This window comes from Cygnus atratus, chromosome 6 (genome assembly GCF_013377495.2).
Source record: "Cygnus atratus isolate AKBS03 ecotype Queensland, Australia chromosome 6, CAtr_DNAZoo_HiC_assembly, whole genome shotgun sequence".
NCBI lineage: Eukaryota > Metazoa > Chordata > Aves > Anseriformes > Anatidae > Cygnus > Cygnus atratus.
In genome coordinates this window covers 15484718-15510248 of record NC_066367.1, presented here as the reverse complement: position 1 = coordinate 15510248, position 25531 = coordinate 15484718, and the positions used below count along the sequence as shown (strand labels likewise).

Below are 25531 nucleotides of genomic sequence, written 5' to 3'. Positions count from 1 at the left end.
TGTTTGCTTCTCTCTGCTACTGAGGTCTGATTGTGCTTGAAGGATTCTGTAATGATTCTGTAACTATGCAGAAATCTTGGAGAATGTTTTATAGGTCTTAACTCTTTTTGGGTGCATTTGCCAATGCATCTTTGGTAGGCGTATCTGTGCTGTGAAAGTAGAGAATCGAACCTCAAGCTGGTAAAGAACTTTCTTTGTCCATCAAGGAGAGATGGTTTAGGATTAGACGTGCTGTTCCTTGATGTGTTTTTTGTCTTCTTCAGTGATACAAATATATTTTGAAGCTGTGCCCTCAGCTAAAGTAAAAATGAAATGTTTGAGGAAAGTAAATCCAAAGAAAGCAGATGTACTGTACGAACGTGGCTGTTTATTTTCTCTTGTGTACATGTTACAAATTTTAAAAAAGAAATGGGCTGTTTTATTTATCGAATGGAAGATAAGATGATTTCTTTACAGATAAAAGTCATTCTTACTCTCATGGGTCTGCAGAATATATTATTCCATCATCTGTCTTCTTTATGGATACTTGATTATTTGAGTATTGACACACGTTGTCTCAAGATCTTTGAACAAACAAGCATCTTATTTAGCCATAAGGTGCAAAATAGTATCAGTGCCATGTAGCTGAAAGAAAAGAGGAGGCAGGAAAAAAACAGTCTTGTGCTTGACAAGTATATAAAATGTAATGGCCAAGGGACTGCAAGCAAGCAAGCTCTTGGAGCGCTTGGCTGAGAATGTACAGTGAAGAAGTCAGGCTTTTTTTAATGCCTTACCATTTTTCAGTTTCCTTATATATAAGAAAAAAAAGGATTCAGAAGGAAAGTTGCTGCTGCTTTATAACTTTACAAATGCCCAAGTGTATACGTGCTCATGTTAAGCAGACTGTGCAGTATCTCTAAAATTGTGTGTACAACCACAGCTGTCCTATACCGTATGGTTCCTTTCAACTACTGTTTTTCAAACTGATTGTGCTTTTTTTGTCTGTATTTTAATACACATTGTATTTTAATACACATTTAATACATCCTGTAATATGTTACTTCTTGTTTATTTGCACCATTTTTATAACACTAGCATTAATTTGACATCTTATCTATAAATATATATATTCTCCAATACTTTTTCTTTACTATAATCATATAATTCATAATTCACCTCAGTAGTGGAAGTGTGCTCCTAGTAGTTATTTCATGGGGTATGTTACCGGTGAACTTGGCTCAGCCTGTGAGCCAAGGTGTTCACTAGGACTTGCGTGTTTTTGACTGGCAGGATGTTGCGTAAGGACAGTCTGCTCTATAGGTTATAGATGCAAAATATCTGTCTTATTAAAAGGTGACATCTCTAAAATTGTGAAAAATGCATTTAAGATAGTGTATAGTCATGCAGATAAAAGAAACTTTAGGAACATGTAGGAGAGATTAGAATTAAGGTTGCCATGTTTAACTTCAAATTTAGCATTTCCTGGTTTATGAATATTTAATCCAACTCCTCTAATATTCCTTTGTCACTTTTCTTTCTGATCTCTCTTCTTCACTATTGACATATTTCTATATTAAAAGGAAAGATTTCTAAGGCAAAATAAAGGTTGACAGTAGGAACACAAGCACTGTAACAGATCAAAGTATTTCAGGTAACTATAACAGATTTGCATCAGTATAGTTGTTTGAGGTTAGCAAGAAAACAGCTAGAGGCAGTGTATCATCCTGTTTGGACTTAGTTTATAGTAAAAACAGGATAGACTATTGCTATATCATTATGCAATAGACATAAACCAATTAAGAAGTCTTGTGCACAAAGAGCATCTTTGTTTTTAAAAAGTTTAGAAATCCAGAAATAAAAAGATTATAGCTTTCACTTGTTTCTGGTTGTTATGTGGTTATCACAACATGCTGAGCAGAAAAGTTTTAGTTTTGTGGACCTAACCTGTCAAAATAAATCAAACAGTAAGTAGATAAAGGTGGAGGGGGTCGGTATTTGGAATTTGGGATTTATTTTTCTGTTGGATGCTTTCTGCTGTGAAACAGACAATTATGTTTAGTTTATTTCTGCTTGGCATGGCCACTGAGCTGATCAGAGAAGCACAGAAATGCCAGTCTGCGGAGTATATATAAAACTTAAGAAAAAGGAAAGAAAAAAGGTAGGAAGTATCATCGTGGTGCACTCTACTTCATGTTGCTAATGGTCATCTTTCTGCCTTCAGTGGTTTAGTGCCTGTTATTAAAGGTGTACTGCTGCTGCTGTCACGACTCGGGTGAGCCAGCGGTCCGTGAGATTGTGCTGGGTGCTAGAGATCTCTCTGGGGCAAACCTTTAAAGCCAGGTGCTCTGCTCTGAAGTGTTTTGGGACACCTTCAGGTGTCTCTAGATTTACTGTTTTAGAGCATGTTAGAATTATCTTTTCAGAAAGCCACTCTTGTAAAATTGCCTGGAATTTGTTAACATTTAAATAAAAGAAGCACTCGTAAGTGTTTAAGGTACATAGGATAGCACGGATAGCCAAGGGCCCTGGAGGAAGACAGTGTAAATATTTTTTATTTTTAACACACAAGAGTTAGGATGGGTTCCTTACATCTGACAACAGTGACTGTTCCTGTTGAGTGTAAGTAAGTAAAGCATATGGAAAAAGTCAGATAGGAATTACTGGTGTCATCACTTCAGCATTGACTCTCAGCAGCAGAATAGTACCAGATTTTGCAGTACTTCCCTTCCTAAAATATATTTTGAACAGTTTATTGCTTTTAGTCTGATTGGAAAAAAAACACTGCTGCTGCCTTAGCATTACATTTTTGGCTCACATATGGCATATCCATGTAGGCTTGCAGTTCATCACATTTCTGTAGTTCAGGATTGTAATTTTACATCTATAAAAGGGAGCAACTATTCTGTGTTGTTACCCTGAATTCTTTCAAATGAAGGAGACCTCTGGCTTCCTTTCTTCAGAAGGCACCAGGAATGTAACGTGGCAGAAGGGTCTCGTCTTCTCTCACTGGGCTTTGTTGGAGTGCTGGCAATGGAGGGAGCGTGTACGGGCACTGCGCCTGCCGAGCTGCAAGGTGCAACGGGAGCTTCGTGCGGCCTCAGCCCTCCCGGGTGGTTGACCAGAAGGGAACACAGACCTTCTCTGTTGTTCACAGTAGGAACACGCTTGAATTTATTTAACTGTACAGATCGTTTTAGAGTCAAAGTCCCATTTCCAAAATACTTTTGGTCCCACAGTCCCAGCACAAGTCATATTACAGTCAGGTGCTTCTGCGCTTTTACTTCCAGCCCTGACTTTGAAATCTGTGAAGTTAGTTAAGAAACAGCAGTTCCCTTCAGTGGATTTTGGACATTTGTAATGTGAAGACCGCTGTGTGAGTGCGTACGGTTGGTGCAGTACAGCAAGTAACTAAGTACCTGCAGTACCCACACACACCGGGTCATTTCGGGCGCTGCACTAACTTTCAGAGAATTGGGTTTGTGTGGCAGAGTACAGTCTTGAAGACACCTGAGATTCCTCAGGAAATATTTAGTAAAAATAGAAATGAGATTTTAAAACAGACTTAACCTTTTCCTGCAAAGATCAAAATCAACTAATTAGTTATTCTTCTGAAGGAAAGTAAATAAAAAGCCTCCTTAACAGCAACAGGTCACTTTTTGTGATGAGCTGAATGTGAATCTTGGCTTCAGACCATGGCTGGTTTCATGTGTGACATTGATTCATACAGCAACCATACCTGTCTCACAAGCTGCCTGGCATTATGCCCTGTTGAAGAGCTATGTACTCATGGAGTTTTTTATGTTTGAGTACTGTGTCATCTGAGCGGTGAGGAAAATGTCAGCGGTACCTTGTCACTTTAGTCACTAACAGTTGGGTTTTTAGATCTGACAAAAGGAGTGATATTCACAGAACAATGCAGTTTGAGAAAGTCTTCGGTTTAGAGGGGAACAGGAAACACCCCCCTCTGCAGAGGGGCAAGCAGCTTACTGTTCCTTCACAGAATACTTCAGTGTTGGTATTTAGGCTGCACCTCATCCCCACACGAGGAACCCTGGTATAATGACACTGTCTGCTCTGGGAAAATTGAGATTGCTGGCACTGGCCACCGCAGCACAGGACAGACAGCCTTTGGGCAGGTGGGAGGGCTGGCAGCCTGCAAGGCAGGGCTGTCGGGGTTGTGTGCTCTTCCCAGCGCCCGGGGAAGGGGCTACTCAATGCAAGGAGCCGGGCATCGTGCGCTCAGCAGCCGAGGGAGGCCTGGCAGGGGTGGCAGAGGCAGCAGGGGAGGAAGATGCCAGGCCTGTTACTGGGATGGAGCACGGCTCGGTATTTTAAATGGGTGTGAGTGGGCAGCTTCAACTGCGGAAGCCTTTCCCCGTGGGCTTCCTGTCAAAAAATCAGTTCTGTGGATGTAATTTGGGATCTTCTCTTCTTGTTCTCTTCTCTTATTAAGGTGGAAATTCTGAAAGTGTGCCTTGAATCAAGGTTTATTTACTTTTAATTGTGAAAGTTCTTGTTCTTCCTTTTTTTTTCTCCCTACAAAAGGATGGAGAAGGAAGGAAGGAAAGAAAATATGTAAATCCATTCTCCTTTCAAATATTTCCTTCCTTTACCCTCTGTCATTCTTCTTGTTTCCTCTTGTTTGGTTGGTTTGGTTATTTGGTGGTGTTTTTTTTTCTGTTTTGTGCATGTGTGGTTTAGTGTTAAAAGGAGTGAACTTACGGAAAGGAAGCTCTACAAGTGAAGTCTCAAAGTTTTTGCAGTTTAACTGAGTGAATATTTAAGCAAAGCCAAGCCCTCCTTATTTTTAACACTTATGTTGTGCAGTCCTGTTTTTAAGCTAATTCTGGGCTTTTCATGTTTGTGTGATTTAGGGCAGCAGAAACTTCTTTCTACATAAATGGTGAACCTTTAAAAATGAGTTTAACTTGGGTTGGGTTTTGCTGTTTTTTGCCCTTTTTTTTCCATTACATATTAATCATCTTTTTTGCTAAATGCAATCTTATCCTGTTCTTGTGCTTCCATGAATATAATTTGCTGAGAAAAATATTTTAGGTACTTAAGTTAGTATTTTGAGGGGAAAGATGCTGCTTGTAGTGGATGCTTTTAAACTAGCAAGAAGTACACAGTGTAGTAGGCTTATTATCCAAAATGCATGCATCTAAACAAATATAATATTGAGTGCTGAAAAGGGTATTTATCTTCACATAAACGAATCTGTAACATCTACAGGATAGAATTTGTGCAAAATAAAAGCAAAATACTTCTTCCAGTTTTAGTCATGACAGACTCTTTCCAGAACACGTGGAATCCAGCAGTCTGTTTTGCCCTAGGTGAAAGTTGTTGCTTTGTTCCTTTTGGCCAAAGAGGTTTAAATGAGGTAGCTTTGATGTTAAAGGGGACATTCTGGCTATACAGCTAGTAAAAAGCCATATGTCACCAATCCTCTTAGCCCTGGGCATAGGACAGGTTCCAGGGAGACAGCAGGGGTACAGCATAGCATCAGTCTTAGACGTAGCAGCACTGGATGTAAGCTGGAGCGGTTCTCTGGCCTCTGAAGGCTGTGCCCGGGGGCTGTTTGGCCCCCAGCTGCCCTAGGTAGTGCGGAGACATCTTTCCTTCCAGAGCACGGTCAGACACCCCCCATGTTAGCAGCCTGCTCCTGCGGTGTTTCAAAGCCCTCCCAACTCTGTCAACCAAAAGATTCCTGTGCGTGGGGGTGTATGTTCCTGCTTCACACTACATCCATGTGGTTACTTGATACAGATCCCACTGAAATGGATGAGGAAGAACTGACAGTCTCCTTTGTCAGCAGTGCTGACCGACCAACTCCGCTCTTCATCTTTTTCACTATTCTGCCTCAAGAGGAGGCGATTGAAAATCATTTCCATTCATGTAAACTGTAGATTCGAATGCTCGATGCTCTGCAGAATATCTGTGCATTGCTGCTAGCAGTTATTTGGAGTAAAAGAGTGTGGACAGAACTTCTATCAAGCAAAATCAGAGGAAATGTCTGATTTGGTCCACTTCTTTTTTTCAGCCTCCTGTAACATTTTCATTTAAGTTGACCTCAATAAGTGTGGTATTTTAGTGGCCATATGTTTGGCAAGCCACATTAATAATTTACAACCATTGTTTGTATTCATTTTTGTAGTTCTAAAGTTATTTTAAAGAAACAGCCCAAAGCACTGATTCCAGAATTAATACATTTTCACATAAATACTTCTGTTCAGATCTCCAGAAAAGTGCATTTAATTCATTAGTTTCATGCTGAACTGTTAACATTTTAGGTTGTTTTATTAGGAGAGAACAAAGAACTCCTGGCTTGTTGAAAATTTGTTACAAAAAAATAAGGATGAAAAGGTTCCAGAAGAGCTGATGTTAAGCATTGTGGACTGGATGAAGTTGTGCAGATTGGAAAGATTTACAAGACATCTGGTAATTAGCTTCCAGCTCCTATGGAGTTTTGCCCTGTGAAAGTTACTGCTGCTGCTTGAACTGGAAGGGGAGCAGGAAGGAGGTGAAATGTGACCCTGAGAAGCTAGGTCTTTGTGTTCACAAATTATCAGTGGGCTACTGAAGCCTCTGGGTACAGTTTCCAAAAACTGCCTCCTACAAAAAATAAAATTAAAAATGCCCGGTGTCTTTCCATTTGGGGGATTGTCTCCTGCTGCTATTTGCTTAGTGTGAGGGGGAAGGGGAACAGGCCATGGAGGTGCTGTTTATGACTTTCCCCATTTGAGCCTACACGTGCCCCCGCAGGGACTGTGTGGCGGCTAGGGGCTGCAGGAGCATCCCCCTGCCCGGCCCAAGTGCCGTGGTGCTCCCGTGGGGCTCGGGGCTGGCCCTGGGGCTGTGCGCCCCATTGGGGTCCCCGTCAGGGGAGGCACAGCAGAGCTCGGGGGCACAGGGAACCCAGGACCAGGCCACAGGACTCAAGCTTTTCATTTTTATCATCATTACTGCTATTGCTACTTTTGCTGTTACTTTCCAGCACTGTTTTTTTAAAATCCACTAAGGAACATTCAAACAAGAAAGAAAACTTTCTTTTTGGATTCATTTTGTACACTGCCTCTTGGGAGCACCTTTCCACACTGAGTCTATAGGATAAGGTGTGTTTGTGTGGTTTCTGAAATTCAGGTGTATTGAATCCTGAAGCAGTGAAAGGGCACTACTGTGACCTGGTGCTTTGGTTACTTGTCAGAGACTCGGGAGACTTTTGCTTCTGTGCCCACTTCCGTCCCTCTACTACACAATCACTTTCAGCAAGTTATTGCCCTGTCACATTTATTATTCTGTCTGTAAAACAGAATATTGATCTTGACTTAGAGACCTATAATAAAACTAGTTAATATCAGAATGATGTGGGTTTTGTTTTTATTTTTTTTTTGGGGTGGGGTGGGAGGAATATTTAATCATCTAAATATCAGGAATCAATCCCAGCAGGCTAACTACTAGTAAAAAAAATAAATAAATAAATAAATTGTATTTTCAGTTCTGAATATGTTAAGTACAATGTGCAGGCAGTCTGTCTGAAGTTAATTCTCCTAGTATTGATGTACTTTAAACTTGAAAATATTTGCATAAAAATTAAAAAGAGCCTTATTGAGATGAATTGTCAGAAAGAACGTTATTTTTCTTAGATAGCAAGTGTAAGCAAATGCGTGGTAATGATGTTCACCAAATTATGTAAGTGACTGGAAATATTAAGGAAGTAGGGCTATATATCAATATATAATTTTAGGACATGCTGGAAGAGATTAAATATAAGTTGTATATAACCTGATGAATTTTGCAACGATAGCAGTCAAATGTATTCTTTCTACTGGTAAATCATGCTTGCAGTCACAAATGAACATACACAGTCTGAGCCTTTGTTCTTGAGATTGCAGCCACTCTGCAGCCCATGCTGTAGCTGGATTTAATTCCTGAATGCAGCGCAACTGGTGCCGTAACCGTATCTATTGAAAAGAAAGGTTTAGCATGTCCACAAAGAGGTCGGTGCCATCCATGTGCTTTTGCTTTGCCCAAGTCTTCAGTTGCTGTATCCTAGCACAGGCGGTAAGCTGCTGTGTTTTTAACAGCTGCCGTGGTCGACCTGAATCTTGGCAGTGGGGGAAAGTTATGTTTCTCTTTTATTGTAGTTATAAACAGAGAGTTGTCTAGAAAGGTGAAGTTGCAGTACATCTTAGTCCACGTGAACCAGTAGTTCAAGCTCTATGGCAAAGATCTGAGCAGGTCTCTTATTTCCCAGCTCATCCTTAGTGGCTGTCAGCTTCTTGGAGGAGGCCTATAAACATTCATTGGGAAGATCTACTCATCAAATTAACATCGTTAGAGGGAATTACAGTTGGGATGAAGCTGTTTTTTCAATAAACAGATTTTACTGAAACTTGTCTCACTTAGATGTTTATTGACTGTTTTCTGGAATTATTCTTATTTTCATATTTTTCTCTGATGCAGTACCCTTTTTGTACAGTAAAATAAGCTTTCATATCAGAAATTGATTTCTGTGTATGTATGGTGCTTTCTCAGTCTCATTGAATAGCTGTGCTTTTGGAGTTAAAACTGTTATTCACATGGTGTTTTTTTCAATGCTTTTAATGCACACTGCATTTATATCTTACTCTATACAAAATGTTGGTTCAGTTTTCCTCTATTTCTGCTGTATACAAAACAGGTTCCTTTCTTCAACTGCTTTTAGCTTGAAGCTCCAAATTGATGTACTCATCTAAGAAATTGTACAGTGGTGCTGGGTTTGTATTTCAGCACCCAGATCATTCCTGCCTCATGGCTCCAGGATGGTTACAGCTCCTGGGGTTCGGCTGCTCTGTACGCTACATGCTGAACAGACAAGGAGCAGAATGGACAAGAGATTGAGGGAGGATCCTGTGCCTCTGCTTGTATAGACAGGAGACTGGATCTGGAAGTGCACTCTCACAGTATGAATCCCACTGTCTTTTAAGCCCACTTTTATGCCCCCTGCTGCCCTAACAGATCAGATACATAAAAATTGTTGACAGCGATGAACTTGTGCACAGCACTGTATGAAAAACTTGTCCTCATTTTGCTTTAAGCAGAGTTTAAAGCCCACAGTCACAGCTCTGAAAAAGTTGTGGAAAAGCATAAACCATACATAATCAACCATCAATGTTGCAAATTTTGTTAAACGGGATTAAAGATAGGCCTGAACGTTACACTCTTGGCTTGAGCAGGGTTCTTGTGTTTTGGTAACCAGATTCACACCCCTTCAAAACAGTAAAGTTTTCCAGTGCAGTTGCAGCAGCTAGTGACAGAAGCCATTTTGCAATCACAGCCATGTCCCAAAAAGAGACAGACTTGAGGACTCGTCCTTATTGGCATGACCTAAAACTTGCGTTGCCTACAGTGGTATGCTGAGTAAGTGGAAGTGATAGCGGTTCTGTTTCTTCGCACATCTGAAGGTCTTTCAGAGACCACATCCCTACAGCATCAGCTGTAAAAGCAGACTAACTGCTGAGGAGAAGCCTGCCTAATACACCCGTGCTGTATGTCTTCAGTGGAGAAACAGAGCGTTTGCTTTTCAAGTACTGTCAATCTGCCCACATTAAGCACTGAATTTACTTCAAAATTTATTGCTGCTTTGACAGCTTTCAAGCACTCCATTTTTGTGTCTTTTTGAGAGGAAGAACATTTTTAAAAAATGTGTTGCTGTGACAAAGGGCACTTCGAAGAGCAGAGCATCCGTATCCCCTACTTTAGGCTCTTTCTTAGTGTCTTGCCTCGAAGGCTGAGGGGATTTTTTTTTAGTAGAGAACATCAATGCAACAGAACTGAGAATTTAAAGGCAAAGAAGCTGCTCTCTAGACTTCAGTGTAACAGAATTTGACTTGAAACAGCATTTCTGTGTCTGTTTTTGATGGTAATGAACTTCAGGAAACAGTGAGGTCGTCTGGAAGCTCAGAGACTCAGTGAAGTGGCTAAAAGGTTGTCATTTAGCCACTGCCAGCCCCTGCTCCTCGCAGCAGCTACAGCCCTTTCTGATTCCAGCTGCAGTCTCCTGCCTCTTTCATTTTAAAAGTCTGAGCTGCAAACAAAACCACAATTCTTACAGTTGTTTAAACTAGGAGTGCTCTGTCTTCTTGGTAGCCAGGTCTGCATGCTGGTTTTGGAGAACCTCCTAGAATCAGTCACACTGGTGTCTCTGAAAAGAAGGAAATGTGAAGTGGGTTTGGGAGCTGATCGTGTGAGCGTGGGCTCTGTGAGATGCCCAACATCATTTGAGAGCATGGTGGAATGGCTTTGTCGTCCAGATCCGACCAAATGGCACTTGTAAAGTAAGCAGCGAAGTTATTGTTATGATTAAACCAATATGTAAACGTATTACAGGTACGTTTGCCAGGCTTCGGTGTTTCTGTTACCACCTTTCATGTTTTTTTTTCCCAATGTGGAGCTTTCAGCAATGATGCAGGAGAACTGTGGATGCAACAATTCCTGACAGTATAGAGAATGTCAAGCTGTGAGTGAAATTCACATCACTTTGCTTATCGGCTGAAGTAGATGACTTGTGTGTGGATTCAACAGAGGTGGAAGACTTGTATTCAGAATTTCTACACAGTTACCTGCTTTAATCTGCTGTTGAGAGTTGCATTGTACAAGTGTGAGCTTTTCCCAGAAAAAGTCTTCCAAAAGCAGTTAATTAAGCTGTTTTTACTGGTATAAAGTCTGAGTTAAAGAGGCATAGATACAGCTGGGGAATGTCTTTGTGTATGAAGTGAGAAGGGTCAATTTTATTTTTGAGAAATAGAGCCTTTTACTAGTTACAGAGGCTTCTGTCAGACTTCTGTGATTTCAAGTTAGCTATCCTACACAGGGAGCTATGGCACTACTTTTTCCTGTTTTGTTAGTCTGTACAGCCTGTGATGTGGAAATGAATGGAGGCAAGAGGGAGGAAGTATTTAAAAGGAATAATAGAATTACATTAGGAAGAAAGTATGTTCTGGATGGTTAGGAAGACTGAACTGTGAGCTGACAGAAGATGACAATACGGGCTTCTTTTGAGGGAAAAGATTCAGTGCTTGCTATTTAAGAGCATGGATATAGGGCAGCATTCAGGAAGTTATAGTGAAACAACTAAAAGCATAAGACTACTATGCATATGTTAAAAGATCATTAGATCTCTAAGTGGATGCTCCTTACACGGAGTATTAATGCGTTTCAGTGTAGGCAGGCTATCTTGACTGGCTGTTTTTCTCTCGCCTCCATCTGTGTGTGGGCAAGCTGTAACTTCATTGCTGAATTTGAAAGCTGATTTCTGAAGAGGGAAAAGGGCAGCAATATTCCTGTGAAGTAGTAAAGAAGCCCAATCCTTCACATGCCAGGAGGCGGAGGCAATGCCGCACTGACACCAGGAGCATTGGGTGCTCGTTTGGATGGGTGGCTGCAGCAAGCGTGACTTCCCAGCAATTCTCTCTCACTTGGTCCTTCCTGAAGTCACTTTGCAATGTTAGAAAAAAAGTTCTTCCATGACATTGACACCAATCCTAGAGTTTGCCTTTAGACTTGAATTGTTAGACTGTGACAATTCTCTAATGAACTAATGTGCTTTCTTTGTTCAAAAACACTGTTTATAGGTAGAATTCTTTTGAACTTTTGGCCAAAGATACATTTCTTAAGAAAGAAAATAGATCCACAGAGATTATGTGGAAAAAAAAAAATACATTGGTCAGTATTTGAAATTGCTTAACTGTGAGGTATTTGGGGCAGACAGCTGGGGACTTCATTTTTAACAGCTTTAATTGACTTGCAGCCTCAGTCTGTTGAAAATTTCCCAGTTATTGTTCATAGGCATGAACTTTTTGTAAGCTGACTACGTTTTTAAAGCCAGTTGTATTTTTAGATCAATTAGGTCCTGTAGTGGAATTGATTGTTTTAACTGTTCTTTCTTCCTAGGTCTAAGGTGCGTGTATAAGGATGTTGAGAATAATACATTTTCATTTTTGACATTAAAGTTTTATTGAAAATACTGTTAGGAAATCCTAAACTTGATTCTTCAGTGTCACTTAACCTACTGACTTGGAAATTTTGCAGTGAATGATGGGAGTTGAGTGATGTGTGAAATATGTGGGTGCCACAGAATTATTGAATGAGATACTAATAGTATGGTCTCAGTCCAGCATGTAAGGGAATGTTCTAGGATTTGGGAGATTTACCCTGCAGTCATACTCTGCAGACTTTCTGGATGAGATTAGGAAAACGATCCTGTGTCTGGTGCCTCAATTTTGTGTGTTCGTGGGTAGACACCTTAAACCATGGCTGTACGAGTCCTCAGGTACTGTATGATTCTTTCAGTACGGATTGCTAGCATCAGGTTGGATGGAGGCTATAATACATTACAAAAAAAATACAAGTGTATACCAGATGAGTTTTGTTTGTGTTAGGGAGTTAAGAAGGATCCTGTCTCATGGAAGATGAGCAAAATTTGCCATGTTTTCTAAACACTGATTCATCAGTAAGAAATTCTGAGTGGAAGGAAAATTTGAACTGTATACTTGGTAGACTAATTTCTTTGGCAAAGTGATTTGACCTTAGTACAAACTGAGCTTTATACCAATACGAAGAAAATAGCACACATTTTACCACTAGTGCTGCTAGTGTTTCAGTTGTGTTGACAGGGAGCTCATCTTTTATTTTATTCTAAACTATGAATTTATTATGAACACATGTTGAAATAGCAGGTAATGTTTCCCTTTACTGACTGGCCTGCTCTATGTTTTAGTAGGGAGTATGGGTAGTATTTGTGGTGTATGCGTGTGAAAAGGAGTTCCATGCAGATTTCAAGATATTTAAAATAAACCTAATGTTCAGCACGGACTTTCTTCATGCCATCGAGCCCTGTGATATCTCTCTTTTTAAAAAAAACTAGTCTTATTTGGAAAACTTTCTATATATTGTCTGCATAGTAGGTATTTATTTATAGCTCCTCTGTCAAGAGCATGGACAGAATCAATCCAATAAATTTTGTTACCTGGTTTAAACCCAATAATTCTGTTTTAGTTTATCAAACTTCATTCTGGGGATAGCTATTTTTCAAAACAAAAGGTGTGGGAATTTGACCTCTGTAAGTGGCTATGTTTGTTCTGGAAAATGGAGGGAATCTGAGTAGGCTTCTAACAGCAGCAAGAAAGGTCCTAGGAACTATCAGGAATACAAATAGGAAAGTAAAGTTGAGCTATTGTAGCAATTAACTAGTTTAATGAGGTTTTTGGCACTGGAAAAACTATCTACTTTCCGAAATGCATTACTTGGGGTATAACATCTGTGATGGAATTATCCAACGATTTGTTATCCATCTTTCTTTAGTAACAGCAGTGTATATTCTTCTACAATGGCAAGTTTAGCACTGGAGGTTTTAATAGTCTAAAACACAACAATCTGGCATCTTTCTCTTTAGGGTGATTAATAGCTGATCTGTACTGTTTTAGATACCCCTAACAGTATGATTTGATGTGAACCAAGTAGGAGCACATGATTACATTTTAACCTGACCATGCAATCAGAAGTTTATGCTTTTTGTGCTGGCAGCAGGAGGACAAATGATACCTGAGCAGGCATAAAGCCTGGTGCTGCAAAGTGAATCCATTGACCTTTTTGGAACACGTGTGGTTTGGCAAAGTTGGTTGACGTTGGATCAGTTCTTCCCTCTGAGTAGCCACACTGCTTTTGATCTGGTAGTAGGAGCTCTAAAGTTGGATTTACTGTTGCATTGAACCATGGCCTCAGGCACAAATTATGCGCTGCTTCACAACCAGCAGAATTAGCAGGGGATCCCTAAGTTAAAAATAGGCTTTTCTAGCAGTAATTTCTAGACTTCAGTCTTAAGGGCATGATAGACTTTAAGGACGTGACAGAAGCAAAGGTTTGTACAGTGAACTAGACTCCATGTATCTTCAGTTACATGGAGCCTCTATGGATTGTTAGAAGCAGTAAATAACCTTTTTCAGCAAACAGGTGTAATAGATAGTTCAGTGGCAGATAAAATAATAAAGGTTATAGCTATATAAAGAACACAATAGACTGGAACTTTTTCTGTGTAAGAAATTGCACATAACCTGGGAGCCTTAATAATAGGGAGTACCTTATCAAAAAGCAATTTAAATGGGAATTTCATATATTGCTGTAGACAACCCACACGTGTCCTACCCTAGTAAAATACTGTAATCCAAAAATTAGGGTTATATTTGAGGCTCTTGCTAATGAAAACAGTACACTTCCTGTGCATACAGGATGTACTGCTCAGATGCTGGAAGAACAGGTGCTAAGGCACTGGCACTGATCTTACGAATGCTGAGAATAAGTACTCCAGAAAGCCTTGTAAACTAGGCATTGAAAAACAAAGAAAATGGAAATTGTTGTCCGTGCTTGTTAGTTTTTTAAGATACTTAAAAACAGTACTACAAGCCACAAAAGTATGCCTTTTAATTAACGTTCATTTAATTTGTTGTGCACCGTAAACAACACAAAGGAGAACCTCCAAAACTGGGAAAAGAGGATTAAGAAAAATGCTAATGGACAAATATTCTTCAAAATGTTGAAAATATCAAAGCAGGTGAATAATCTGAGCAACAACAAAATGACAGCTTTCCATTCCCATGTTTAACATTAAAATGTAACTACTGGTATGTGATTTGTGCTCTCTCCAGGCTTCACAGAGTAACTCTATGAACTACGCTTGCACTAGACAGAGATCCTCTGATTCCTTGTGAGATTTTTTATTTTATTTTATTTTTCTCTGAATTACCAGCAGCATGGCAGGGTGTATCTAGATAAAAAGCTAGTGCAGTACAAGGTAGTGTATGAATACAGTGCTAGACAACCCTTTCTCACTGCATGGAGGTTGAGGAAGGTTTTCAAATGTACCGAGCGTGGAGGTTTGAGTTAGGAGCCGAGTTCCACATACGGTCAGGGAAAAGCAGATGTCACGGGACGGAGATGGTGAACCTGTGCATTAGGGCGTATCTGGATGCTCTTTGTAAATTTCAGTTCCTGAAGCTGCATTGTAGATTTTGCAAATCTCAGTATGTAGATTTATGAAGTGGATTTTTCAAGTACATAGTTGCAGAGCATATTTAAGTGCAGCAATTGTTCCTTTCCTTAGTATCTTCACTTGAATTAAGGGAAAAATAAAAAAGTTATTTTACTCCTTTTGTAAGTAAGCACTGCCTGTACTTACATTGCTGTATAATTTATAGTTAAACCATTGCAACAGACTCACTATGGCTGAGCAGTCTGTGAAGAGCTTAAGAATTTTTACTTTTGCTGAGTCTTATCTTGAGATAAGAGTTTGAGGAGGCAGCAGGGGCTCCTTTTCCTTACATAGCTCTCACTCCATGCACCCAACTTTGTTTAATTTGTTAGTGGCTGTCTACCTGGGGAGCCTGAGGAATCTGTAATGGTGGAACCTTTGAAAGGCAGACACAGAAATACTCAGTCATTCAGAATTTAGTCATCCTGGAGTCAGTCACTCCTCTGCCAGAGCTTTGTGATACATCAGGATTTGCACATGCTCGGGGTCTCCCACTTCAGTCTGTGCTGTGGCTGCCAGACACCCCGATGGTCATAGACCAGGTTCTTTTGTTCTGTGGTACCAACCACGTTTCTCGTAATTTTGCTATCCGGAAGCTCCCTACAAAAACAGTTTTTATCCCTTCAGTTCTGTCCTATTACAGACCCAAATTGTTTCTCATAATAAAGCATAATACGGAATCAACATCAAATCTAGCTAAATTACATTTTCCTTCACCCTCTTTCCTTGTAATTATCACAGCCTCAGTGCTATGAAGTTACATTCTGTCACCAAATTTGGAGCACTGTGTTTTAGAAGAGTGCTGTTGACAGTCAAAGCGCAGTTAGTGAGTACAGAAAGCAGCATGCTACTAGCATCATGCAGATTGGAAATTTCTTGTCCTACTTTCTCATCCTGCAGCTGGTTCCATATGGGCAGCCTTAATGCATTTTGATTTAGTGAATTGTAACAAATGCTGAATTCTGATTTCTGTAACCACCCTGTCAGGAGTCTAACAGACTCCTTACTGGTATAAATGCTGCTGCATCTGTCTGGATGCTCATAGCACTGTGCTGGAAAAGCCATTCTTCATCTTCGTGAAACCTGAGAGTCAGGGTTCAGTAGTGTTAGGTTTAAAGGACCTGGTGTGACCCCGTAGGCCCCTAGAGTTTAACCTCACATCTTCTCAAATTCGCCTTCTGAAGTCACACTCGTAAATTAAATCTGTTCAGCTGACTAGCTTGGGTGGAGTGCTGTTATAAATCCTTTGTCTTATCTTGATCAGGTATAGACCCTCAGTGAAGCACATAATGAATATTTGCTTAGGAAGCAGATGTAGCTGGTTAACTTTATTCTGTCAATTTGTCTACTTTAAAAAAAAAATCAATGCAGCTTCTATGTATGAAGTAGAACGTCCTTAATTTTGTAAAGAATATTTTGTCATTTAATTTGCTGTGTTATTTTGTCTGATATTTTTTTTAGCCTGTATTTAAAGAAAGAAATTAATTGACTGCTTCTTTTGCTGAGAATATACTGATGGCTCCTTTATGGAATTTGTGATGTTCTGTAGCTAATTTCGGAGGACAGCAGGCTGGTAGCAGTCAACTGAACGTGTGCTGTGTAGCCAAAACATTTAAGTCATCGTCAGATCTGTTGCTCCATTAGGATTTCATATTTTAAAGGGCAGACTGGAAGAAGATGCTTTGTCAATATTGATTCATCTGGGGGAGTCACAAGTAACTGGGTCTTCCAGTGATGAGAAAAACAGGAAAGGAAAATGTCGTATTCCCCATCACAGTGCTCTGCCCTGTGTGGCAGACAGTGAGAGAGACTTCTAGGCTGTCACTCACCTCGAGTGTAAAGATTTAAGGTGAGATACTTGAAGCCTACGCTTGCAATAGGAGAGTGAGTGTCTGAAATAGCAGGAGAACTTCCAGGAATAAAGAGCTCAAATACAGTTGCTAGAAGCACTTCTTGTACCAGCCTCTTCAGTGCCCCCAGAAGGAAGAGAGTACTTTTTCTGGATGTGAAGCATCAGTGAATTGTCAACAGCGTGATGCTTCCTCATTCCCAGCTTTCAGCCCAGGGCTTTACCTGCCCTCCACGGGAAGGGACGAGCTGGGCTTGCACCAAGGAGTGGCAGTTCTCTTCATGTGGCTTTCAGCAGTGCCCAGGCAATGCTCTGCAGTGGCAGAGAGTCAAGGCGCTGGTCCCAGCGGGGCTGCAGTGCTAAGGGTGCAAGCGGGGCATTGCTGGAGCCCAGGCTGCCCATCTGCTCTGCTCGGCGCTTGTCCATGTCGGAGTAACCCCACGCTCCTGTCCTCGGGGAAGTCACTGCAGAGGCTGAGGCAGCTCTGAATGGCTCTGCTCTGTTTTGCTGAGCCTTAGAGAGGTTCTGAGAGAAACAAGTGCTGTTGTGTTTGCTTCCAAAAGAGATTACCTTGGTATGTATACAAAACACAAAGTAGTCTGTGGCTGTCTGAGTGTGGTCCGGAGTGGAAATACACAAGTAGTAGAAGCCAAGTGTGGTGTCTTGTCTCTGCTCTTTAATCTCGTGTCTCCACATGCCAGTAATATTGTAATTGCTGGGATTTGGGGGTTCTTAATGAAACAGGTTTATCTTTAATACTACTGGAAATGAGACACCACTTCAGCAGTTAAATAGAAATTTCACAAACCTCAATCAGGTGTAATGAAATTGTTCAATTTAACAATTTTCTCCTTTATCTGAGTGCGTTTATTGTTACTGCTTTGTATCATTACTTTTGACATTGCAGCAATCTTTTCTCAGTAGCAAGTTGAACACAGCATTTTCTTCCTCTTACAAGGAGAAGAATCCCCCTTCTCACATTATAGCCTGATCCTTTTATATATTACTAGTCACAGCACAGAAGAGGACAGCAGATAGTAACACGCAGAGAGTTATTGCACTTAGCTTCTGGCTATTAACTGATAGATGCCCTTGTTCTGACTGGGTGAGTGATTACCAGATAGTTTGGCACCGGCCTGGATGCTATAGCTGCACTTAATTGTGACTGATTCATTGGGCTGAAATATGTCACTAATTTAATTCAGCTATTTCATTAATCTGATTGAACTGCATCCAGCCGTTAGAGGTGTATGAAAGAAAGGTATCTGACACACGAGGCAAGAACAGTAACCTCTGTATTAAACTATAAAACAGTCATTAGGACATCTAACGCCGAAACTGAATTGCTCCATAGAAACTTGGTTTCCAAGCATAATACTAATTAGCTATAAGCTTGATGAATGTCAAGAATTAATTAAAACATTTCAGTAGCCTATGTGGGTTTTAAATATTGTCATTATTGCCCCAATATTTTCAGTTCGTACACTAATTGTTTTTTAGAGAGCATACATGGAATTACCTTCTGGAGTGACTGAGGGTACAAATGGTTCATTATGTCATTGAAGGTGCACCTCCTTGTCTCTGATTTTCCCTTCTTTCCTAAATTGTATCTACAGTTTTTCTTCCACTTTTGTGCATGAATTGCACATAGAAAGGTAAGATCTGTGGTTTTAGACCCAAGCTTTATTTTGAAAGCACTTTTAGTCTTTCTTAGCTGTACTCTGGAGGCCAGCACATTGTTGTTACCTACTTTCATTTTGGCAACAGTAAAATAGCTATGATTCCATCAAATGATTTTTTGTTTTTAATTAAATAGGATGTCAGCCAAAATCCATGATTATTTTTACCCTGTTAATAAAAGGCCTGCAACAGTTTAGACATTTAGTACATGAAGCAGACACAAGAAAAAAAATACATTATGGGTAATTATGAATTGAAAGGCAATTCCTAATCAAAATCAGCTTTTGGTTATTTCTTGAATATGATCTTAATGAAAAAGTAGCCAAATTTTTGATGGGAGAATAGTAGATGCATAGTGCAGACTGCTCATATTCCTTTTCTCTGATGAATGAATGTCTCCACATGTTTGGCTACGTAGTAAGGATGAGTGTCCAACACGCCATGTTGTAGACTGCAGCCAGACAAATGCACAAGACGACATGACACGGGAAGAGCCTTAACACAAGGAAGGCTCCTCTGCGTGTTGAGCAGCGCCAGAAACACAGACTCCCTGCCTGCAGCTCCATGTGCAATCACATGTGACAGTCCTCAGCGCCTGTTCTGTGGACCACAGAGGGAGAGAGGGAGTCCAAGACAAGGACACTTCACCATGTGTCTGCAATGTGTAGGTAGTACCTGGGAGGCTGCGAGGCAGGGAGGATTGAAAGGATCTTCTACGCCGCCGGGTTACTGACTTGTCTGTTTGGGTGTGATGGACCCACAGTGCCTCCGTGAGCTCAGCCGTGTTATTGTCTGCAGCAGTCAGCTTGGTTCTCAGCAGTTTGGATTCAAGGCCTTTTTTGTGGGAGCTTAGTTTAGTTTTTACACTGAGACTTGCTTACAGAAATTAGATTCTGCTTTGACTTTTTTTGGCTACTGTGTTATAATAGCATGAAGTACAGTCTCTCAGAAGTCAAGAAACTACTTGTTCATTATCCCTCCTTTCAAAGTTTTAATTAATTATAGAACAACCCTTTCACTAGTGAGAAATGTGTTCAGTATGGTACTTAAAATAAACTATTTTTGGCTAGTTGTCTAAATGCTGATAGCCCGGAGGCATAATACACATATCTCCTGAACGAAACTTTTGCATTGACAGTGTCGTAAGAAGCTCAATTCCAGCTTACTTAAACCTGCCTCTCCCATCCCCAGTTGGAAAAGTGTTGCATTTCACTCTGTAGCATGTGAAAAAAGTGGGAATAAATGTGTATCAATATATTTGTAGGTTACGTTTTGTATGAAAATGTGATCAATTTAATACCTGGAGAAGATGAGTGTGGTTGAGATACACAACTCCTTTCATGCAGGGATATCATGTCATTGGAAAAATACAATGTAAAAGCTCAGAGCATACCACATGCTTGAGGAAACAGATGTGGGGGAGTGTTTTGGACTGACAGTCCAGCTGCTCATGGGTTCTCCATTCTATGTCCAGAGGCATGAGAGCCCAGGGACAGCAGAGTGCCCAGCTACTGTGTCTGTTTAAAACAATGAGCCCCCTGAAATCAGTTGGAAATCAGGCAGATGTTGAAGATATGCCAGTGGCTAGTATTAAACAAAACAAAATGAATATAGAAGGAAATCCATAAAGTACTCTACCTCTGTCTCAGAGGTAGATCTGACACTCTTTTTTATCTTCTCTCTCTCCTTTCCTCTTCCTTTACGCAGTGCCGGCCCTAAAGGAGATAACATTTATGAATGGAGATCAACTATACTTGGACCTCCGGGTTCTGTATATGAAGGGGGCGTTTTTTTCCTGGATATCACATTTTCATCTGACTATCCATTCAAGCCACCAAAGGTAAGGGTAAGGTTTTCATTGTGTTTGGTTTTTTAACATACGAGAAGAATTTAACTTGTAGTAGGTGAGTACTCAGCACCTTCTGAAAATCAAAATTTTTATGGTCACTTGAAAACTATAGAGTTCAAAATCTTGGCTTCAATTTCAGCAAATCACGTCTAATTTATTTCCTGATTTCCACAATGAATACTGATTTCCAAGCCTTACCCAGTAATAAATGACATGATAATTCTGATCAAGAATAAAGATACAAGAGACTACTTTTAATAGAAGACAGCACAAGACTTTCTTATGCTTCCTTCATCTCATTCCAGCTACTAAAGTATATGTAAAAGAAACTTTTTTCTATTATAAACCAGATTCTATATTATATATTTGTGCATTAGTGTTAGCAAAATAACAGAAGGATAAAAAGAAATAACATTAGACAGACAGCTAAAGTATTATATTGTGACATGGAGTTGAGTAAATTATTGTGATGACTTCCATTATTGTAGAATGTCAAAATATTTACTACTTGTTAGTTCAGCAGCCTTGTTTGACAGTATTTTTCAGCAAAAGTTCTTTTTATAAAATGAAACCAATATTAACTTTAATTAAAGTTTAATTTCCTTGCTTAGAATTGGTACGGTCATTTAAGAAATCATAATTTCCTAACAGGTGTCAAAGAAGTTAGAGGTTGTTCCCTTTTCCCCTCCCTTAATGCCAAATTACAAATCTTGACCAGGGCACCAGAAAGGACGCTGCTGACATTCACAAACCGTAAATACGTTCTGTCACACAACATTTCTACAGCTTGTGGTTCTTGTGGCTGTAACATTGTTATTGTAAATGCAGTATCTTTTCCATTCCCAAAAGGATTACAGTATAAAGAATACATCCTCTTATGTATTTCACACTTGCCTGAAACTTAAAAAATGTAGTGTTCCTTAATAATGTTATAATGAAGTGATGCAGAGATTTAGACAAATTCCTCATAATTTTTTTTTAAGAGTTCGGTCATTTTTGAACATTCAGTAGTTTCAGAAACCATCATGGATTTTTTCCCCCTTTCAGACGTGTGAAAAAGAAAATTTTCCTCATCTTGTGCTGTATATAATTAAGGCACTTAAATGTTTCAAACTTTTTATTTGTGCAGAATAATACATATTTTACCGATATTAGTATGAAATAATATAAAAATGAGGATGGTGTCAGTTAGAGAGGTAGCGTTGTTTTAGATGTGTATTATATCCTGCCTAATGAAAAGGTACGGCAAAGATTTCATTGCTAATTTGGACATGAATATTATAGCATTCCAATTTTAAATATTCCCTTTTGTGGTCTATATTTGGGCTTTTGATAGAAAGTAAAAGATCAGCTAATACGGCATATGCAGTCAAGTTCTAACTACTTCTTCACCTTCAATAACCTCAGTAAAGTTTTGTCTGTGTTCTTGACATGCGATGTGTGCATGAACCTAGCATCCAGTACTACAAAGTAGGTCCTAATTTTTGTGGGTACCCGACAAAGGGCTTGTGTGAGAGCAGTCTGTGCACTGAAATCTTGGTAGGCTTCTTAAAAGTAGCCATGACTACAATAAATGTGCAATTTTCTGTTACAGAATGTTGCTTTAGAAAATGAGCAGAGAGGAGCTGCCTCCCCAGAAGCTCCGCAGCTCAGGGACTGCCACTCAGGGACTAGGGGCAGCATTCCTAGGCAACACTGAATGACTTTTTCTGTCTCTTTTGCTGCAATTCTAGGTTACTTTCCGTACCAGAATTTATCACTGCAACATCAACAGTCAAGGAGTCATCTGTCTGGATATCCTGAAGGACAACTGGAGCCCTGCTTTGACTATTTCAAAGGTCCTGCTGTCTATTTGTTCTCTTTTGACAGACTGCAACCCGGGTAAGGAGCTGATAGTTCTGGGCATCCACTCTTAGTCCTTTGAATTATTTGCCAATATATTTTGTATATTTGATTATATTTAGATTGAATCAAAGTTATTATTTTTAAAATCAGGGCTGAAACACTCCTGCTTGGATACAGTCCCACATTTAATGGTGCTTCTCAGTCCTGTGATCCAACAGAAAGTAAACAGCATTAAGCCCATTTATTTCAAATGTGTGGTGGAGAAAATGAAGTCAGTGTCTTTGAAGGTCTGTATCCTAAAGGCTGTAGCAAATGAGTGGTAGATCCAGGAGTACAGCAAAGTCCTCTGAATTACAAACCCATAAATCATTCAGGTTGGAAGGGGGCCGCAGGAAGTCCCTTTGTCTTAGGACAGCAATTGAAATGTTTCATCTTGCCAATGTGCAGGTGACAAGGTTTAGGGAGATACTACCTTTTTCAGAGAGAGTTCCATATTCCTGTTGGGAGGGGAAGAACTCCACTGGCATCTGTAAAATTCTCAGGAACATCTGTATGGCCACTGTGCTATGAATGCTAATTGCTTTCGGTCAGCACAGGAACTGAGAGGTAGTGTCAAGATGACAGGTCATTCGCAGGAGGCTGGTAACGAGCAGGGAGAATTAGATTAGCCTCTTTGATACAGAAGTCTGATGACTCTTGACACAGTACGACTGGTGGGTGTATCCTGGAGTTAGGTGCATGGAGCTTTTCAGCTGCAGAGAGTAGGCTCTGCTTACAAGGATCTTGATTTCTTCGAAGTTAAGGAGCTGTATTTTTCTGTGGCTCACCAGGAAATTGTCGCACTTGTCTGTTGTTTCACCACCACCAGCTGGCAGCAAGTCTGTCTGTCCAGGAGATGTTTACCCTCCTTTAGCAGATTAGATCTTTTAAAAAATGGAAGACTTTTTGGGAAGGTTTTTATTTTCAAAACATCAGTTGTTTACAAATATTGAAAAATCGCGCCTGACGAAATGGTATCTGAATTGCTGGTTATCTTACAAAACTTCACACCAAGCCTTTTGTCAGGTTTTGGCTGAAAAGAATAGCTGTGACATTTGAACACAGGTGTCTGCCTGTCATCTGACACACTAATACACAGATAATCAAAACTGATTAAAGCATTTTTCTGTTCACTGTGCTTTGTGTACTTTCTCTTGGAAATGTCTTGTATGCTAAGAGCCCCACTACATGTCACAGCATTTTGTGGCCTAACAAAGACTATATTTTGGAATAGATTCTGTATTTTAAATCATGGTGGGTTTGGTTGGTTGGTTGGTTGGTTTGGTTTTGATTTGTTTTGTTTTTTGGTTATTGGGATTTTTTTATTTTTTATTGTGAAATGGTTTCTAATGCATTTTCTCCTGCCCTTTACAGCTGATCCTCTGGTTGGAAGCATAGCCACTCAGTATCTGACCAACAGAGCAGAACATGACAGGATAGCCAGACAGTGGACCAAGAGATATGCAACATAAACGACAAACTACTTGTGCAGTGTGAAGGTGCAGAAGGCAACTTTACAGTGTGCAACAAATCTTTATAGCCTTTACAATACGGACTTCTGTGTATATGTTATACTGATTCTACTCTGCTTTTATCCTTTTGAAGACTGGGATACTGCCCCCCAAAAAGGTAAATGCTATCAAGAGTAGAAGTTTGTAGCTGTAGATTAGTTATGTTTAAAATGCCTACTTGCAAGTCTTGCTTCTTTGGGATATCAAAATGTATTTTGTGATGTACTAAGGATACTGTTCCTGAAGTCAACCAAATATTATAGTGCATTTTAGCCTAATTCATTATCTGTATGAAGTTATTAAAGGTAGCTGTAGATTACTAGGAATTATGTCATTTGTATTAAACCCAGATCTATTTCCAATATGTGGTACATGCTGTTGTGAAAACTGTTTTAACTTTTACCTTTGTCAGTTTGTAATGAAAGGATTTCCTTTTTCCCTTTGTAGCTCAGAGAGCACCCAGTGTATCATCTCAAACACAATAAACATGTTCCCCAAGGAGTAGTTTCTTTGTTTTCCTATTTTAAATTAATATTTGAAGAAATTTAATTATAGTAACAAGGCAGGGCCAATGTATCACAGATCCCTGTGGATAATCTTTAAATTAATATACATAAGCAAAGGCTTGCTATTAAATGTTTAATGCACCTGTGGATTGTTTAAGTTTTCCCTGTTTGTTTTTGTTTTGTTTTGTTTTGTTTTTACAGAACAAGTGTCATTTCTACAATTTCCTTAAATTTAATACTGCTCAGCTGTTTCTCAAGTTGGAATGAGAGCATTGCATATGCTTCCTCCAAAAGCTAATGTAGCTGGTTGCTTCAGGGCCAGACCTGTTCCTGTAACAGACCGAGTCTTGCTACAAACTCTTTTTGCAGGACCAGGGACAAGTTACACACAGTCTGGTGCTTTTGTGTCAAAGTAAAGCAAGTCGGACTTGCTCTGGAGAACTACAGTTGTCCATTGAAAATGGTCTTCCAAAGCACGATTAAACACTATCTTGTCTATCCAGAAAAGAAAGGAGTAGAATAAATTTGAGTAGATAGTTATAACAGAAAAACAGTTGTGGGGGATATTAACTTTTCTTAGTGAAAATGAAATATGTAAAACTTTTAGACTACTTTTCCCCCTCCCCTCTTCACTTTCTGGCTTGCAAATTTTGTAACATCTGTAAGTAACAAAGATACAGCTTTATAGTACATACAGTAGAGTCACTAATAGTTTTATAATTTAAGCTTTTGTAGGTTACCAGTCACACTATTGATTATACAAAAAGAGATTTGATCCCTTTAAATGATTTTTAAAATTACAATTAATTTTAAACTTCACTGCCTCCCTTACTACCTGGTGTTTTTGGAGATAATGTAGCACTTCCATCAATAAGATGCTCTGCTCACTTAATATATGAAAAATGAATGTTAAGTTTAAATATTAAAGCAATAGAAAAAATGATAAAGATTAGATCTAAAGTTAGCCATCACTATATAGATCCCTGTTTTTTGTATCACATAACCTTTGACCATGAATTGCCCACCCTACTTTAAATATTTCTACAGATTCCTGAAGGTGGCTTGAAGAACTGCGTATCCCAAATATCTAGAAGCCAGTCTCTCTTGATAGCTACAAGATAGCTTTAGAGTTCAGGTTTTAAAGTGCAAAAGGGAATGAGAAACAGGGGATCTGGCAGGTGAATATGCCTAAGTCAGGTAACAGACTAA

The 25531-nt window shown here is 39.6% G+C and overlaps 1 protein-coding gene across 3 annotated transcripts in view; it reads left to right on the top strand.

The window, feature by feature from the left end:
* Window positions 1–24317, top strand: part of UBE2E3 (ubiquitin conjugating enzyme E2 E3) — a 58808-nt gene extending 34491 nt beyond the window's left edge. For all 3 annotated transcript variants that reach the window (XM_035536765.2, XM_035536767.2, XM_035536766.2), the window contains 3 exons: window positions 20280–20412; window positions 22155–22302; window positions 23680–24317. In XM_035536765.2, the coding sequence (XP_035392658.1) occupies window positions 20280–20412; window positions 22155–22302; window positions 23680–23777 (379 nt within the window). In that variant the 3' untranslated portion in view covers window positions 23778–24317. The remainder of the gene's footprint in view (window positions 1–20279; window positions 20413–22154; window positions 22303–23679) is intronic.
* The last annotated feature ends 1214 nt before the right edge of the window (window positions 24318–25531 follow it).